The following is a 19,223-nucleotide window of genomic DNA, read 5'->3' as shown; positions in this document are numbered from 1 at the left end:
TCGTATTTATTATCTAACAGGCTGTCATTATGCGATAAATGCGGTGTTAAAAGTGCTTTAGAGTTGTTTAACTCCCCACGAATTCTGGTTGTATCACGTTTGGCTAATTCCACAACCAAATGAATAAAAGAAATACTACGAGGTAAAATGACAAAGCAAACGCGTTGAAACGACTTTTTGTCATTGTTGAGACGAAAGACACGGTGATTGTGGTGTCGCTCCCGTTTTACTCTTTTCTTCTTTGTCTGGATGTGCGCCCTGGATGACAACCGCCCAGCCAGACGCAGCGGCAGCAGCAGCACCGGCGGCGGCAGCGGCTGTGGCGGTTTATTTATCATCGCGGCAGCCGAGGGAGGCGAAACACACCCGAGGGGGAGTTGGGAACGAAGGAGAGAAAGGATTTATACGTCCACCATCCAAGCATGGCTACCCAAAGCACGGCATCGTGCACCGGATCCACTCTGCTGCAACCCATCAGCGACATTATCAACCTCCCTCTCGACCAGGTACGACTCACAGTAGTTCGGGCTTTGGGTGGAAAAATGCAGCCCAGACTGCACATGACGCCGAGGCTCGCTAGCTATGTGTGCACACAAGGCTAGCAGAATGATGCGCATCGCTAACCACTGCCCAATGTGTGCAAAAACCAGATTAAAAACGTCGGATTTATCCGAGGAGCACCGGTCAACATTTTGAGCTTGAACATCCCATCACTGACGACGTTAGCTTGCTTGCAACTACATTAATAATACCTTTTGTCTCTTCCACATAGCCTTTTTGAGTAGTCCGTCCGTCATCACGCTCTATTGATGCGTTCATATTCTGGATTAACTAGTTACATCTCATTTACATATTCACTTAAGGCCACCGGTTTACGTGTCCAGTTGCAATTGCTGAAAAGATGACACTGGAACAAATGTGGTCAGATTTTTCTAAAAATCAAACCCGAGGCTACGTTTTGATAAATATATATGAATACTAAATAGTTTATATTTGTCAGCATGTCTCGTTTTGACATTAGACGTGCCGTGATTTTATGCAGTGTGGTCCTACAGCGGCGCCTTGAGGTACGAGTGACCCGAGTTAAGATTCCCCCCCCCCCCCCCCCCCCCCCGTCTATTAGCTGATTGTTTGCTTTGATTTGAGATATTATATAAACGTGCAAACTTGAGATACGAATGCATTGGTAGAGCGAGAGGGGGGGTCTGTTCATCTGAAGGTTACTGTCAACCAAAACATAAAACCAAGGCTTGTTTAATATTTGCATACAATGGAAAACATCCTAAGCATGCAGGCTACCAGTTAGCATCTGCATGGTGGTGGTCCACCCATTGTTGTGATTGTATCTCAGTGTAAGTTGCGCAATTCCCATGGCAGACAGGCTTCGGAGCTATAATGGGAGTGTGAAATGTGCACCTCTTCCTCACCCTAGCTCCTCTGCCACCTCTCCCTTTTTATAGGAGTACGATGCCATTCCTCTCACTTTAAATAAAGCCTCAAGTGCAAGCTCATGAATGATACGCTCAATGTGACGGAACCTCATTCCGAAAGACTCGTAATGTCGTCGGACATTGGCCTGTCTTCATCCACCCATCATAAACCTTGACTGACTCACCGGTCCTGCGCTTGAAGATATTGACCTGACAGTGTTGATTCCAGAAGAATCCTTGACATTTTACCGCTTACGCATCCGCTTCTTCCTCTGTGGATTTCCGCCCATGTCCACAAAAGCACACTTTGCTTTCACTGGAGTATTTTTAAGCAAGCAACCGGTTCTTTTTAGAGTCAGAGCTTGTGTTGCGGCTTTCAACCGAAAAATCCCTAAGCCTCGTAAGTTTCGCATCTTGCAACCCTGTCATGATGTGCATCAATCTAATTGTGTAGGTGTCAACACTATTTCTCTGTGCACTCATTGCCCGCTAACCAACTGTGCAAGTCATCTGTTTCTGTGACATGTTGCACAATAGTCATCTTTTGTCACGTTACAACAAGCCGTGTTTTGTGTCCGTTGCCTTTTCTACCAGGCCACCCTGCCCACATAGTTTGGAGAGCACCATTTTCTTTCCTGTTCTTTTCCATCGCTGTTTTATACTGTTGGTTAAGAGCGTTTAATCGGTGAAAAGCAGTCAATGCAATCGTATTTGTATGAGTAATATTTTGAATTGGTCATCACTGCAGTGAAGGGGTCGTGCTCCCTCCAATTGAAGAATGATGGTGGTCCACATATGCGGGCCAGGCTTCTGGTAATTGAACAAACTTGCATCCTTGAAGTGGTTTTCTCGCATGACCTTTGATGCAGTTACGGCAGACTAAACTCCACACTGACAACAGCGGGGTTGAGTTTCAAATGATCATATTTCTAGTCTGGACTTGCAAGATCTTGGATGGCCTATCATTGGATCAGCTCGGTCTAATGGGGAGAGTGGATCTTGGTGGCACTGATATTAATATTTCCCCTGTTTTCTGACAGGAGAGACAGCTTTGGCTAATGGCTAGACGGGAACTTGGAGAGTTTAATCTTGTTCGTGAGGTACATTTCCTCCATGACATATTTCAGGCTGAGCGGCGTTCAGTGTCTTCTTAAACGAGTCACTGTATGAAGTTTAGTTCAGGCCACTGGATTAAGTTGTTCTGTATTGACTCAAGAATTTAATTTACATAACGGATTCACATCTTGTTTTTTTTTTTTTTTTTTTCGCCCCACATGGGAAAACATGGCTTTAAGCACTCTGTTCTTGCTCTTGTCCCAAAAGTACCTGACTTGGGACTCCTGATTTTGTTTTAAAGCCCTAGAGTCCAGTCAAAGTTCTGCTCAGCTCTCCTTTGAATTTAATTGGCTGCCCTCTGGGGAGTCTTATAACGGCAATTGATTTCTTCCCACTCAGGTCTTGCTAATGGAATGCTGCGGGGCTGACTGCTGATATTATTATTATTATTATTATTATTATTATGTTGCACAATCAACACTAAATAATATGAGTGGTATGCACAGCAATTGCTTGTCTTATAAACTTCTTTTTTTGGAATCTTCATACAGCTTTAGCATTTGAGGAATGTGCGGAGTAGGCATCTGCTGGTTGCAGAATCTACACTCCTGGCAGAAGAAAACGTAAAAACCCTTTTGTCTGTCTTTGTTGTTTTAGAAGTGAAGAACAGTAGAAGCTCTGCATTCACCTTTAAGCTCTTAAAAATTTGGCTGATGTCCAAATTTAGGACATCTGTCATGCTGCATGACGCCAGCTGTCAGTGTATCTCGCTCGACCAGCATCGTAGGATAACTTTGTGCGTTTGGATATTTACTTTGGCTTTGTTGCGGCTTTTGTTTTCTTTGAGAAGCACACCAGGACAGCTTGGACCGAAAGTCAACCGGGTATCACAGTTCAAGAAGAAAAAAAAAAAATCAGTCTTTAAAATGGTGTCACATAAACAACATTGTTGTTTTCATTGCAAACTACTACGTTATAGAAACGACCCCTTAGCTAAGTTTATGCGCCGGCCTTGATCCCCTCCCGGCAGGGTGGAGGCATTGCTGGAAACCTGCCCAAGTCATTGAGGGCAACAGCTGAAGCAAAGGAAACATAGCCAGCCACACACTCTTCTGCATTTGGGCTCCCTGATGGAGGAGTGAGGTGCAATGAAGATACCCTTGACCCTCCCAAGGAAAACATCATAGTACTTCTCACCTGACCATAAAAAGCCTCGCCGAGGGAGGAGAGTGGGAAGAAGAAGTTAAAAATGACAAGTGAGCATGGGAGACTTTCGACGAAGTGTGGACACAGATGCCTGGAGGAGCCTTGTGTTTCTCTCACACATGCTCTCCATATATATTTATATACACGCACACACACTCTGTATTTGAATCAGCAAGGAGCTTCAGGAAGCTGGCTTATCTCGCTCATACTTGCACCGGCTCTGACTTCCTCCTCCCACTCCCTCTGCCAGTGTATGAGGCTAAATGTTGCACAGCGCTGCACCGCCTCTGCCAGGAGGAACTGCCTGAGAGCTTATTGGCCTTAAATGCTAATCGCTAACTGGCGCCTGCCACCTATCAAAACATCGTGTCTAGCTTTTTCCAACGTGTGTGTTTTGGATATGCATAAAAATGACAGATGTCCTGTTGCTTGTTCGCTCCAGTGCCGTACTTGAATAACTTCGGTGGATCGTGACACATTGTAAAAAAAAAAAAAAAAAAAAAAAAAAAAAAAAAAGATGTAAATAGGCAGTCACTGCGGTTGAGAGCCTGGTTAATTAATACCGTAGGGTCTCTTATAAGGCGGTAAAAACAGGGACAACAGTGACAAGGGGGAATGTGATGAAGGGATTTTTAACGACTGCAAGAGATTCGTTTCTCATACATTGCCTTATTTAAGAGAACTGTCCTAAGTTTACAGTGACAAGAAATATTCATTGAAGTGTGTCACGCAAGTTTCTAAGCCTTAAGTCCATTTGCGACATTTCAGAAGACAAAAACAATCTGAAAGGGTAAGGCATTTAAAATTGTCACTCAGCTGTAGCTAAGAGCTCAATTCAATAGTCTGCAATCACTGCAGAACCATTTACTAAATTTGACCCAACCTCAAGTCCTTTTTTGTGCTTGCTTTGAGTTTTGCTTTTCAGGTTAGGTGAGTTTTGAACAGCCGTTGAATGGATGCCCTGTCGCCCAACAAATGCCATTCACAGTTTTTTTGTTTTGTTTTGTTAAGATAGATAATAGATGGAATGGCCGTCGAGGCCGTCTGGCCTACTAATATCCAGACTCAGATCAAATCAGCCGGTCTCTAAAGTAAAGATCTCTCTCAATCTGTGTTCCCATTTCTGAACGCCTTACAAACCTCCCCGCGGCGCCATTGTCGAAGCGTTCCATCTGAAACAGTGCGAGCATCGAACCCCAGGGTATGTTTTCAGCGGATCAATAATGAAAAAAGGGATCCATGTATTATGAATGAAGAAATGTTGTACCCTCGCGCAGAAGCTTACAAAATGTTTATTCACTAACGTACAAGACAAGCGTGCTGATGGACGCACTCGAATGCCTTCCGTGTTGCCTTTTTAACAAAACGCATTGTTTGTTACTGCGTTTGACGTGAAATGTTGTGATTGGTCTTGAGTTGCGTTGGTCGTAGAGCCACCTGCAGCTGATTCACAAAAGTGGAAAGAACATGAAGTAGGATTATGCCATGGTTTAGTGTAAAACGTTGTCTACAATTAAACATTAACAGGTTTCACTGACAGAAAAACAGACATACAGAAAAAAAAAACAACAGTTGCAGGTTCAAATAACGAAAAAAGCTGACTCAGGCTTAATGATTCTTGTAGTTGACGTCCTGACCTATTTTCTACCATTGAATGATCAGATTATTTCTTATTTCCATTATTTAATATTTCTTATTTATTATATTTCATTTATTATATTTCATTTAATATACTTTATTTATTATTGAAGTATTTAAATAATAATTATAATAATACATTTTTATTTTATTTTATTATTTTACATTATAGATATATGTAGATATTTATATAGATATATTTAAAAAAAAAAATCAAAACACATTCTGAACTTTGACTTCGAGTTCCACTGCACTCAACTTCACTTCTACTTTGAACAATACAGTTGTTCCCTCGCACCCCTCCCAATCCACCACACCAGATTCCTTTCTTTCAGTGCAATATGCCACGACCCAGGGAGGAGCTCTGACTTCACACTCACAAGTTCAAGTTCCTCAACATTCATCTTTTTTGTCTTCTAAGCCCTTCACGCACTTTCTAAGGAAACACCCACTTGTGCAAACTGTTCCTGTTTGATTTATTGTGTAAACTTTTAGCTCTGTGGAAAAATGTACACATTGCCAAACTATTTGTTTCGTCTTCATGCTAACGTTAAACTATTTGACGCCCACCCGGTGTGACGAGGGCCTGTGATCCAACGATGAATATTCCGGCCAGCCAGTCGCCGGCTTTCTGTTGGACCAGCCAGCTGTGAGATCCTCTGGAAAAGATCAGCGTGTAGTCATCAAAGCGTGAAATGAGTTTCAAAGCTGTGTGTTTGCGAAACACACCCACTGTGGAGCTCGCAGCAGAGGAGGAGGATGCTCAAAGGGTCACTTGATGGGATTTGTTTATTACCGAGGCCTGGTTTTATTTTTAGCCCCGAGAGGTGAAGCAGGGTCTATTTTGGGCTGAATGATGGAAGGTAGCTGCCAGTCAATATGCACTAACCTCTTATTAACTTCCGGCTGCCTATGAATTGTATCCACTAGCAAATAGAATGGAAATACGGAACCTACTGTTTTATTGTCGGACTTTGCTTTATGCAAATACAATCGCAAAAAAGCCTTTTAGTTTTAATCCTCTTGCTTGGTTCCTCTTGTCTTTCAAATACCTCCTAGTGCCATATGACAACAGTCGACAATTGCCACCTGCTAAACTGGTGAGCACAGAATCGACACGGTCGTAAGGAACAACCCATAATCAATAAATTAATCAATCCCGGTTTGGTCTACTGCAGGGGTCAGCAATTAAATGATAATGAAACTGAGCTGAAAACCTGGAGATCATATGACAAGCATGATAACAAATATTTGATCAGCACCAACAGAAAAGTTGTTATAGTCCATTAATATTATTTTTGATTTTCACAACAACATTAATTATACAGTACACAATAAAATAAGCATATACCTTTGATTATTTTTATGTAGTCCAGGACCTTGAGGCCAAAAGTCTGTCCACTTGTCAGGTCACGATCGCCCCTGCTTTCACTTTCCCATGCACTTTGAGCTCCTGATGTATGCATTTGAGGCTATATCTGTCTCACCGACTCGCTCATAAATCATGCAAGAAGCATAGATAATGGATGCCGTGTTGTGGTGTCTCGAGAAACTAAGATCCAAGTTGCCGCAAATGTACATGTGGTTATATTGTCTAACGATGGTGCTTTTTTCCGTGCAGGTTAATTTTGTGGCAGGCCAGTTGTTTGCGCTGCTCATGGCCGTGTGGTTCCGTCTCTACCTCCACCCCAGTAAGACCAGTCCCTTCGTCAGACATGTGGTGGCCACTCTACTGGGCTTCTATTTGGCTCTCTTCTGCTTTGGCTGGTGAGTCACTTCTTCCCCATGTAAAATACATGCTATTCTTTACTTTCCTTCCTCCTTTCCTTTATTCCTTCCTTCCTTCCTTCCTTCCTTCCTTCCGTCAAACAAACAGTGGAATGTAGACTGAGCGTTCACTGATAGTGTTTTCAGGTGAGCTTTATGGTCGTCAATGACTTGAGTTCATTGTTGATTAAAGCCACAATGGGTGCATGTTCTCGTAAATAGATTACAGCACTTCCTTTCTCACTCGTGGCCAAAGCAAATAAATCGATGGCGTTGAAGCAGATACCCAATTAGAACGCTGTCCGTCACACTGGAATAGACGACACTTGGCACAGTGCGAGTGTGCGTTTTGAATGCTTGCTTATAAAACAGTATTAAGTTTTGACTTCAAATATATTATGATGAATAATAGTCCCCCAATTTCACAACTCACAATTGTCACAATCATGTAAATCTCAACAACAAAAGAGGAACTGGTCTGTGAGTAAAACTGATCCTGTGTCGCTGATGGGAAGTTGAATTAAAAAAAAAAAAGGCGACTTAAAAAAAAAAAAAAAAAAAAAAATGTCCTTTCAATTTGGCAGCGGGTTTGTCTAAAATGGATCAATACAAAAGACTTTTATGTTGTTGAACGCATGCCAGACGATGAATGTTATTCGCTACATTAATAGGCTATAATCCCAGAGAGATTGCTGTGCCCTGCTAGGATTTAAAGCGCAAGCATGGGACGCTTTACTTAGCGTTTCAAATCTCGGGTATAAATCACAAATGGACTTTCAAATAATGCTTATTGTACAACCAATGCAACTTTCTTATCTATAATTCATACCTTAACTGTCACACTCTAATGGAATGAATAGATATTATGCATACAAGTCGGCGCCGATTGCTATCCTGTGACGGCCATGACGCATTTTGGGTTGGAAAAAAAACCACATGGTGGATGATGATATGCATAATTTCCTCATTTTGGGTGTCAGTCAGAGGTGACACAGCGGGAGATGACAGAAAGAAGCAAGAACAGTATTATTCCTGTGTTATACTTTCTTGGTGTCAAACTGGTGTAATTGCCTGTCACTTTTGAGGACTATTAATTCATTAATCAAAAATATTGGGACAGCAAATTCCACTCTTCTGCAAAGACTTTCCACTCAATGTGGTTTTGTCCAGTCTTCCAGAAGGAACATTTGTGAGGTCAACAGTCACAGATGTTGGACCAGAGAAGGGCCCGGTCCACAATCTGTCTTCTAGTTCATCCTCGAGGTGTTTGGTCCGTTGCCATATCAACAAGGCAGGCTATTAGTTGTCGTGTAGCGATTTTATAGTGCGTGAAGTGAAAATACTTTTCTTCTCTTAATTCGGGCATGGAGATCTTAAAATGCATTATGTGAGATCATCTGGACAAGCATTATTATTGGACTATGAAATGATGTCGAATTTATTAGGACACTGTCATAAATAAATAAATAAATCAGATAAAATAACATTTCCTCCAATTTTGAGCAAGAAAATACAGATGTGTGTCTATATTTACATGGTGTCCCTCCCTCCAGGTATTCCCTCCATTTCCTGGTGCAGAGCGGTTTGTCCTACAGCGTCATCGTCTTCGCCGGCCTGGAGCACATGCACAAGTAAGCGCTCGTCACGTTTAGCCCTCAGAAACAGCCGCTCGGCGCACAGCGGCGGCGCGGGACAAACGATATCAGCGTAGTAGAATCGACCGTCTGCGTTTGTTTGTCTGCCTCTGTTTGAGGCGTACGAGCCAGGGTTACGATGACAATGATTCTGCCCTAAGGCCTGCGTCTCATCAGGAAACACACACACACACACATGCGAGCAAACACACACTCTGATGCCAGAATTCAAGGTTATGAGTGCAGGTGTAAACAGACAATGTTTCCCCGCGGGCTAAGCACTGAAAATAGATGCTAACAATATTTCTTTTTTTTCCACCAAAAGCAGCTGCTATGGTTAAAGGCCTTAGCGTGACCATGACCCAAAACAAAGAACAGACTCATGCTAACTGAAGAAAGGTGTCTCTGGATTGTGTACGATTATCGAAGCGAGCAGAGTTATTATTGTGATTGATATGCAAAGGTGGTGTCGTTTATGGGTGTTCCTAATCCCGTTAAGAGAGTAGTTTTGTTTTCATTTTGTCCCGCATCTTCAAGCTAGTCTTGGCTGCACTGTCGGTGTCAAAAGTTCCGCTCCAGGGCACAAACTCTGCGGCAGGATGACATGCTCCTCTTTGCCGCCGAGGGCGTTGAACCTTCAGAATTAGTTTTTTGTTTTTGTGGTGACAGGCTGAGATTGACTCGGCTGTGTGCGACCTTGCACATGTTTGTCTGAGGATTATATTGTTACATTCTTATAAAATGGAATGCAAGAAACGGAAGCATTTTACTGAACTCAAATCTGACTCAAATACGTTTCGCTCCCTCGCTATCTGATTCCTGTTGTCTTTTTGTTTGTTTTAATCGTAAGACGTCCTCCACACCCTGAAGACCGGGTTCTATACCACTGCCAAAAAAAGATTAAGTGACTCTCGAGCTGTTGCTTCTGTTAACCCTTATGTGACTTCTGCATTAATTTTTAGAACATCCCACATGACTCACTGACTTTGGTCAGGGCAATTATGTCTATTTCAGTTCTGCCATCCTCGGACTGAGTGCAGTATGACAACTTTACGGAACTGCCAAAAGCTTTTTTTTTTTCTTTCTTCACTGTGGGAACAAATGTGAAAACGGCCCCGCGTGACTCGTGACTCAAAACAAATGCTTTGTTCAAAATGCTAAGCATCGTATTTCACGGCATTCCCACTCTCCCGGCTTCCACTGTGCCACTCCCCTTTCTCCCTTTTGACAGTTCACCTGCTGTACATGTCAGGCAGAATGTTCGAGAATGTTCCAAGTGTGACACACAGCGCTACCTGCTGGTCACTGAGTGCAAGTACAAATAATGCTAACATTTCTTGTCTACTGGCACAAAAGAAGAATTCATACCACCTTTCCAATTGACTGGCAGTCAAAAACAGAAACATCTTTGGCATTTCATCGAGGGGTTGGATTAATACTTTGATTTCATTGGCCTTAGGCCTGATTTGCAGATAACCTTTCGAACAGTCCTGCTTTGTGTTGCAAGCTGTTAGATGGCATGTCACGTGACTTTGGTGCGGAAGCTGTGAAGCCTGTAGTGTGAATTTACTGAATCACAGCTGCTAACCGAGCAGATGGAAATTTTCCTCTGCATGTATTTGAATGGGCACGGTAGTATTGGGCTAGTGGAGGTGGCTACCAAATACACAAACACAAATCAGATGTGGATAATGGTAGGATCCCTGTTGGGCCTTCTGCAAACATAGCAGCTGCACACACAATCATAAAAAGCACAGTTAGTGAGGGCAAATGGGATCATGAAAACGGATTAAAACTCCTCTAGTACGCAAATACATGGTGAGCTGCTTATATTATATTGTCCATTAAACATATATGTCATAGATCCGACGTAATCTACGTGGACACCCGGTAGCTACGGAAATGCCGTCTTTAATGTAATATATGTCTTTATGTAATATATCATTTATAATATCTTTAATGTAATAATGTAGCTGCAGTTTTGATTGACAATGTCAGACTGCGACCATTTTTTTTTTTTTTACTCGGGAAAGCATGAAAAATCTTTTCCCCCCCCAACAATTTTTCATCCTTATCTGGGTGCAAGCTTTCCCAATCAAAAGGACGTGTTGTGTCTTTTTTCCCGTCGTGCTTTGGCTCCGGCCGACGTGTTGTTGTGCGCTCCTTGTGAGAGCAGCACAATGCTTTTATTGTTTGTAGCATGGTCGATGCTAGGTTGCTAACACTTGGACTGTACTCAGTCCACCCACACAGTCTTGTTCTGCCTTGGCTTTTTCTTTTGAAAGCGCTTGCCTGTCTTTTAACAGTGGCACATTGTTGGACGCTCCTCCGCCCTTCTTGAGCATTTCCATAGTGATGCCATTGTCTTTTTGTTTTTCACCACTGACAAATAGCCATTGATTGTTTCTATTTTATTTGTTTAGGATGTCCCAATACCTTTATCTGTATGGAGAATGTACTATATTGTCCTGACTCCTCCCATTCATCAATATAGATGACATTTTAAAATTAGAATGTCATGTTCAACGTTACGATTTCTCATGACATGACAGTAAAGAAAGCGTATTGCTTTATTCTCACGAATAATTAATAAGTACAAGAGCTAGCTCGGAGATTATCCGGGGGGGGGGGCTCTTTTCATTCATGCGCCAGACATCAGACCGGAATGTAAGAATTTCTTTTTCTCTCTCTCTCTCCCCTCTCTCTGCACAGGTACTGCTTCATCGTGACGCTCGGCTATTTGATTGTGTGTCAGATCACACGCGTCTACGTGTTTGATTACGGCATGTACTCTGCAGATTTTACCGGGTAAGCGCCAGACATCAGTATGTATGTCATGCTGTGGTGATGCTTGACAGAAAGGAATCGGAGAGCAATGCGGGGGGGTTCTTCCACCGTGAGCCAATAAGATTCGTCAATAAGGGAGTCACGCTTTTGATCCCTCCGCACTTTTGTGACAATTCGAGCAGACTGCCTGCACACTCCACAAGGTTGTTGCTTGGCAACCGGATCCAAACCAATACCGCCTGTTGGAGAGCACAGATTTCACTCTTTATCTTCTCTCCTTGTCCCTCTTTATTTTTCCCCAAGATATGCCATTTAATTACTTAAGTGAACAGCCTATAGTCGTTTTGACATCCAGACAGGAGCTTGAACGGCTTGTGTGTTCTCGTCTCCAACAGGCCCATGATGGTGATAACACAAAAGATTACAAGCCTGGCCTTCGAAATACATGACGGTAAGCGAAATACGACTTTTTTTTTTTCTCTCACGTGACAATGAGTAGTTTCTAAAACAAAGCACACGGCCACATTTCCTCGCCAAGTACTAGTGGGGCCAGCGCAAAAAGTAGAAATACTGTTACGTAACAAAGCACTGACCCACTACGCCCTCTCGCTCGGTTAAACGGTTAAATGGCTGACTTAAAACACAAGTTTCGTTTTGACACACGCAGTTAAAACCGGGACATCCGTTACATTAGGGTCAAGAAAGGTCACGCTCCGTGATGTCATCCGGCCAGCAGGCGGCCAGCATATGACACTGTCAGATTTTTGGGGATCAAGTATCACGAAGTGTCACGTGACTGACTTTCATATAACAGTGAAGGAAAAGACAATTTTATACGCAATTAAAAATTAAAAAACAGCCAGTCATCCTGTTGCTGGGCTTCTCATTGACAACCGTAAGCTCCGAAAACAAATATTGACTCAGCCAGTCCCCAAGACTCACAGCCTAAAATATTTGTCACCAAGGTGCCGTTTAGGAAAGTGGAGCCTTCTCTTGTTTTGGTGTAGCACCGCAACTGTTGTTTGTTTAACCTTCGCTGAAGAAGGCCAGTTCCAAAGTGACATTTGGAGAGAGGAATGGGGGGGTGCTTTTTCCTTTTTTTTTAAGTTACCTTTTAACAGCCACGTTGTAAATCACACAGACACCAGGAATAGCCTACAATTCATCACATTGAAGAGAAAAAAAAAACCTGGAAAAAGAGAACTCGAGTGCTGACTGTTGGATCTTTTTGGGGCAGTGCACCCCCCCGATGCCCCTCAAGCAGAAAGGGTCAATACAGATTTTTTTTTTTCTTTTTGTTCATGCATGTGTTGTCTTGTTTGCAGGTCTGACCAAACGGGACGCACAGCTGACTCCAGGTCAGAAATACCTTGCTATCAGGTATGTGACACAGGTATGTTTTTACTGCTCTAGATAGATAACGAACGGGTCCTCGCAATTTGTGCTGAGTAGGGATGTAGTCCATTTTAAAGGGCAAGTGATAGCATGACGCAGACTCGAGTGAAATAATAATAAGCCCCACATGTCTTAAGGATACGTTTCTCTTTCCCCAAACGTTTCGCTGAGCACGGCTGCGGGGGTTCAGCAAGAAGTAGGTCAGGGAATTAATACATGACATGACTTAAATAGAGCAGAGATTAGAAGAGTCAACAGAGTGTGACATCTTGACATGTAAGGAAGGTTGAAGAGAAGGGCACCATTTTTTTTTTTTTTTAAGAGATTTTCTTTTCCCGCCTCGCCCCGAAGGCGAATGCCCAGCTTGTTGGAGTACCTCAGCTACAATTGCAACTTTATGGGCATCCTGGCGGGACCCACGTGCGCCTACAACGACTACATGGCTTTCATCGAGGGCACGTGCTACCAACCGCGTCATCAGGAGAACGCCAACGGCAAGGAGAATGGCAAGCACAAGCAGAGCGAGCCTTCGCCCAAGGTAAGAGTCGCAACTTCTTGATAGAGTTGGAACTACATTGAAATTGAACATTATTTTTACTGTGCAGGTCTACCTGAAGATATATATATTTTTACACACTTGTGAAATGTGTTTGTCAAACTACACAGAGGATAAATATTAGAAGACAATCATCACAGTCTGGTTCAAATGTTACAAGATGACAGGGAACACAGTGTTTCCAGCTATTTTTAGCAACTTATCCCGACCTCTATTGATTTTTTAAAAGCCATGAGCAATAAATCTTGTGGCTTTTTGTGGTGTGCTTTGAGACGGTGTCAATTTTTCATTGTTATGATTGTCTCTTTTCTTTCTTGCTCACTTAGGATGATGTCATCTCCAAATTGTGCACTTGCGCCATCTCTCTGGCCACCTACTTGTCACTTTGTAAGCTGATCCCAGTGGAGCGCTGCATAGATGAAGATTTCATTTACAACACACCCTTCTACCTACAAGTGGTCTACCTTTACCTGGCCATGCTGGCGCTTAGACCAAAGTACTACTTTGTTTGGACACTCGGTGAGTTCCATTAGAGACAAATTTGGATTTGGGGGCATTTTTACAATAAGTAATAAAACCCCTATATAATATTTCAATTATAAAATGGAGCGTAAAGATAAAAAAAAAAACACATGGCATTGGATATCAGGCCATTAGATAAGCAGCTAACGTTTAATATTCATATTACTTCGATGTTATTGTTATGTTAATATCCGATTTAAGCAGTAGGTCAAAACCGGACCTGCATTTTAAATGCAACCTTCACAATTTTGATATTAGAGCTCCCCCTGGTGCTGTAATGGAAAAGTGCACCGTGTCAATTCACTGGTGAATTCTAAGCAGGCGTTCATTTGTATGTTTCCTTTGCAGCCGATGCAATCAACAATGCAGCAGGATTCGGCTTCAACGGCTACAACAAAGATGGCTCCCCGCGGTGGGACCTGATTTCCAACCTTAGAATTCTGGACATTGAGGTTCAATTCTTTTCTCTTCATTATTTCCTCTCGATGCCCGCAATTGAATCGTCTAAGCGCATGTATTTTGGGGACTTTCAGTTTGCCACCAGTTTCAAGCTTTTCCTTGACAACTGGAACATCCAAACATCTCTTTGGCTCAAAAGGTAAAAGAAGCCCACATGGGAGGAATGTTTTGTTGTATTTTAATGACATTTTTCTTAGGGTGTGTTACGAGCGCTGTCCCATCAACCCCACGGCCGCCACCTTCCTGCTGTCAGCAATGTGGCACGGCGTCTACCCGGGTTACTACTTGACATTCCTCACTGGCATCGGGATGACCATGGCAGCACGTGCAGTAAGTACACGCAACGCTTCTTCCCACACGAATAAATTGGACGTAAATAAAAAAAAAACTGCTCAAGTGATTTCCATTTGCGGGTTTGTCAAGCCAAAGTGTTGCACATTAATCGTTAGGCGATATGTTTGTTCCCGGAAGTGTTCCTGAAACATCCATATATTTACTTTTTCCATCTTTCCTGACTGAGTTGGAAGCGTTTTCACCGCAGTTACTTAGCAGACCAACAACACACCACAAAATCCTTCGTATGCAATCATCATATATTAGCCCAATTAAAGTGAGTGCCTCGGTCAGTAAAAATAAGAATATTGATGGCGGCCAGCCAAAATCTGGGTCAGTGTGAAGTTACACTGAAGCCTCCTTTATTATGGAGGATATGTTCCAATATAAAACTATCTTTAAAACAAAAAAATGGTCACGGTCACTCCCTGTTGAAGTTCACTGTAAAACTGTAAAATTACAAATTACTATACACTGAACCTCTTCCAGTAGACCTCAAGGCTGCCCGACATGTTCCGGCACAACGTTATGCTACACTACAGGCAAGGAACTCTAAATTTTGACTGTCTACTGTAAAAAGCACCCCACCCCCCCTCCAAAAAAATAAAAATAAAGGTCGCTATAGTAGGGGTGCAAACTGCAAACGATGAACTGCAAAATAGAAAATGATCGGACAGTGAAGCGATTTAATTACTTTTTTTACTTTCTTGACCAAGTTCAGATTGCATGATTTTTTTTTTCTCTTTACTTTTAGGTAAGGCACAACGTCAGACCTTACTTCCAAGTCTCGGACATATCCAAGCGCATCTATGATGTCATCACGTGGGCGTGGACTCAAGTTGCCATCAGTTACACAGTGGTGCCATTCGTCCTATTGGCTGTGGGGCCCTCGCTCAAGTTCTACAGGTATGTCTGGATTAAATTGAGGGCTGATTACGGATTTTATTACGGCAATTAGTAGAGCAAGACTTGCATCCCGTCCTAATGGGGGAAATTACTGTAATATCTAACACCGAAATGGAAATGATGGCACATGGCGGGGATATGAACGTTTCCCACTGCAGTTAATGAGACATCGTAATGAACGATTGTGAGAATTTATGAAGGAGGAAATTAAATCCGCTTTAACATGGCCGCATCCAATAATTAGCAGTGTCATTCTAAAATGGAGATTAAATCGGATTTTGCTACGGGTTCATTGTGTACTGACTGATGTTTTTCTAGGTCTTGGTACTTCTGCCTACACCTTCTGTGTCTACTGGTAGCGCTGGCCCTGCCGGTCCGATCGCGACGTCGCGAGGCCAAAGGTCGACAGGGAAGCACGCAGACGGACGGCGGCGCCACAAACAACTGCAGCAAGAAAGTCAAAACCACATGAGGCTCGGCACAAAAAGCATCAGTAGGACGAAACGGACACCGCTGGGAGCTGGAGTCTGTTTACGGACCAGGAAGCAAACATTTGGACGTGCTTGGACGGAACCTGACCATACTTCCAGTAGCAAGGGAGGACAGAGTGGTTGCATTACATTTTACTTGTGGAAAATGGAGATAAAACTGAATTCCAAGCTGCCTTAAACCCTCTATGTACCTGGCAGGTGAAACAACAACACATTTGGATGACACAAATACACGTGCGGTCAGTATGTGGAGGGTTTTTGTCACTGTCTGGATACAAGCCTCTGTTAGGTGGGAACGTTACGTTTATCATCAGCTGCCAACTTTCAAACAGGCCTTAGGATCCTCAAAATATTGATTTCACTCAACGCCGAGTTGACATTAATAATACGTGTTTTGTATCTCGATGTGACGACACTATTCCCCGACGCTTTCTTTTGCAGAATGAATAGAAAAGTCCCAAAGAGGAAACCCAGAGCTTGTCTGTCTCCGGAGATGGAAATGTCTCGCCCAATGGATTTTTACACAGTATATATTTTTGTTCTGATTTTTCGGCAAACTTATCAGCATCAAATATCTGTGCGGTTGAAAAGGGAGATGATTAACTCTGTTGTGACTTTGGGTAATTCCTTTCAAGGTGAGTTTTTTTTTCTTTCTAGTTAATTTGATTTTGATGTTCCTGTTTTTCACACCGCAGCCTTGCAACATGAAACGAGCCCCTTAAACGACAAATAAGTCAATACTTGCATTTCCGCAAATAGTGGCCTCTGCTTCAATATGAGCTAATTACTTGCTAGGTGCATCATTCACTTTAAGAAATACCTCCTTCAAATAGGAGTCTTTCAAACAGGAGTCGTTTTTCATCACAATAAAAACAAATGACTGTAATTACTAGGGCTGAATGATTTTGAAAAGTGATCTAGTTTCATTTGTTTTCCTCCCCTCAATATTGCGATTGCGATTTGATATGTGATTATTTTTTCAAGATCCTCTTTCCATGTACACGTAGACTGCACTACTTAAGCACTGAATTTATCTAGACACTAAATAAATAAAATAACAATGTAAATTATGTATTTAAAATAAAATAAAGCTTAGCGACTAACCAAAATAGTTTTTTTTTTTCAACATTGCAGCCTTTGCAAATTGAAAATGAAATGAATGAAAAAGAATGTTTTTCACTGCAATGTCAATTCAAATGTAATTGTTCAGCCCAAGTAATTACTTGTAGTTGTGTTAAAGGGATAACTTCCAAGCCTTTTTTTTAACTCTGTTGCTAACCAAAACAGCAACACTGTTTCAGGTTGACAGTTTCACTGATGAAATAAAGCGCGAGCTTACTGTGCAATATCAAAGTTCATCCTGTGTTATGTGTAGACGCCGTCTTTGATGATTTGTGTTCTATGTGATCACTCCACAATGTTGCGTGACCATGTTTATATGTTTCAAGGACCTACACAATGTATTAGTTCTGTATCATATTTGATTCTTCCCGACACTTTAATTGCTATAAATCGTAAATACCTACCATCATTTGCAGCTGACAAACTTCAACACCCATGGCCACTATTTGAGGAAATACGGAAATTATGGTACTTGGCAGTTGTAGCGACAGTGCTCTAAACACATTTTGTCACTGATGTGGACTGTTATTACACACGGACGTTAACTACTGAGCCAATTTGAACTCTGTTGCTAACCAAAACAGCAGCAGCAAAGCACTTGGACAATTTCTCATATAAAACCAAGTGTGGTGTTTCACAGCAGTGAGTTCAGTGCGCAGTATTAAAGGAGGGAGGGGAAGTCAAGTCAAAATTTTCGTTCAATGCACCCCTACTACATGGTGTTTTGATTAATATTGCAATTGTGGAAGATGAATGAAGCAAAAAAAAAATCCACTTGCTTTTATCTGAGACGGTCGGCCATTTTGCTTTGTATTGCCACTTGCTGTCGACAGAAAATGACCTCACAGCGTCTAAGGTCTCATCTTGCGAGCATCACATGACCAAACTCAGAGAACAGATGAGACTGTGATGTCATTTTCGGTCGACAGCCAGCGGCAAAATGGAGATGGAGGGATGGTTTTATCTTCTGAACTCGTATTCCACAAACCATATTAACCAGAATACCACATTTAGACTAGTGGGGGTGCATAAAACATACTGTCATGAAAATATTTGACTTGACCTTTAGTGGTGTTTAGCGTTCCAGTACAGTCTGACATGTTCTCATTCCACAATGTTGTGTCCGTCAATTGTTGCGATTCAGGGAGCCCCATGCAGCTTATGAGTTCCGCGTAGTACTTGCCATGTCTAAGCATTTCTACATACGAGTACTTAGTATGGTATGTCAAACCCCAGTTCCAATTGCTTTAAATAGAAATATATTGGTAATTCCATACAGCGTCGTGCCTCCTTCCCAGAATTGACACTCTTCTTATCTTCAGTTGACAAAAAAAAAAAAAGTCCTTCACCTCTATTTGCGGAGATTTTGGAAACTAATAAGACTTTATACATCTTGTACAGTTCCAGTACTAATATTCTCATGACGCCCTGTCAACTTAAATGATCTTTATTTAATTGTCAGCGTAACCATAATGATCCTCGTGATTGGGAAATAAAATGGTCCAAATAGGTGCACAGTGCATAAAAAGCACATCATGTACTGAGGCTACAAGAGTGAGTGCAATTTGCTTTCATTGTCATTGTGTTGTCAATTGACTTGATGATGTTGTACAAAGACCGGATGTCGTGTTAACTTATTTTTTATGTTAGAATAGGGGATGTTTCAAGGTGCATTTACTGTACGTTGTAAGAGACACTGGGTTCTTGTGTTGTTTTTTTTTGCTTCACGTCAAGCCTTCTTGTTTGTTGTAACACACACACACACACACACACACACACACACACACACACACACACACACACACACACACACACACACACACACACACACACACACACACATTACACCCTCGTGACTCTGTCCTGACGCCATCATTGCTAAGAAGTCACAGTTCTACATATCCTTCAAATGAGGAACTTC

At 42.2% G+C, this 19,223-nt stretch overlaps 1 protein-coding gene across 1 annotated transcript; it reads left to right on the top strand.

Annotated features, from left to right (window-relative positions):
- Nucleotides 1–258: 258 nt before the first annotated feature.
- Nucleotides 259–18,664, top strand: mboat2a (membrane bound O-acyltransferase domain containing 2a). Its single transcript, XM_037242114.1, has 13 exons — nt 259–506; nt 6,952–7,097; nt 8,651–8,728; nt 11,444–11,539; nt 11,914–11,969; nt 12,844–12,898; nt 13,265–13,451; nt 13,796–13,988; nt 14,340–14,443; nt 14,525–14,589; nt 14,648–14,780; nt 15,538–15,689; nt 16,008–18,664. The coding sequence occupies exons 1-13, from the start codon at nt 423–425 to the stop codon at nt 16,159–16,161; spliced, it is 1,503 nt and encodes a 500-aa protein (XP_037098009.1). The 5' UTR covers nt 259–422; the 3' UTR covers nt 16,162–18,664.
- Nucleotides 18,665–19,223: the final 559 nt, after the last annotated feature.

This window comes from Syngnathus acus, chromosome 22, assembly GCF_901709675.1.
Source record: "Syngnathus acus chromosome 22, fSynAcu1.2, whole genome shotgun sequence".
NCBI classification, from domain to species: domain Eukaryota; kingdom Metazoa; phylum Chordata; class Actinopteri; order Syngnathiformes; family Syngnathidae; genus Syngnathus; species Syngnathus acus.
Note: the sequence above shows the minus strand (reverse complement) of the source record. Positions and strands in the feature narration are given on the sequence as shown.

Excerpts from the sequence above, each read along its gene's own strand:
- mboat2a (XM_037242114.1), top strand. The coding sequence starts at position 423 with ATGGCTACCCAAAGCACGGCATCGTGCACCGGATCCACTCTGCTGCAA. Across the intron at positions 14,444-14,524 it reads TTAGAATTCTGGACATTGAG|TTTGCCACCAGTTTCAAGCT; the intron begins GTTCAATTCTTT and ends GGGGACTTTCAG. Across the intron at positions 15,690-16,007 it reads CCCTCGCTCAAGTTCTACAG|GTCTTGGTACTTCTGCCTAC; the intron begins GTATGTCTGGAT and ends ATGTTTTTCTAG.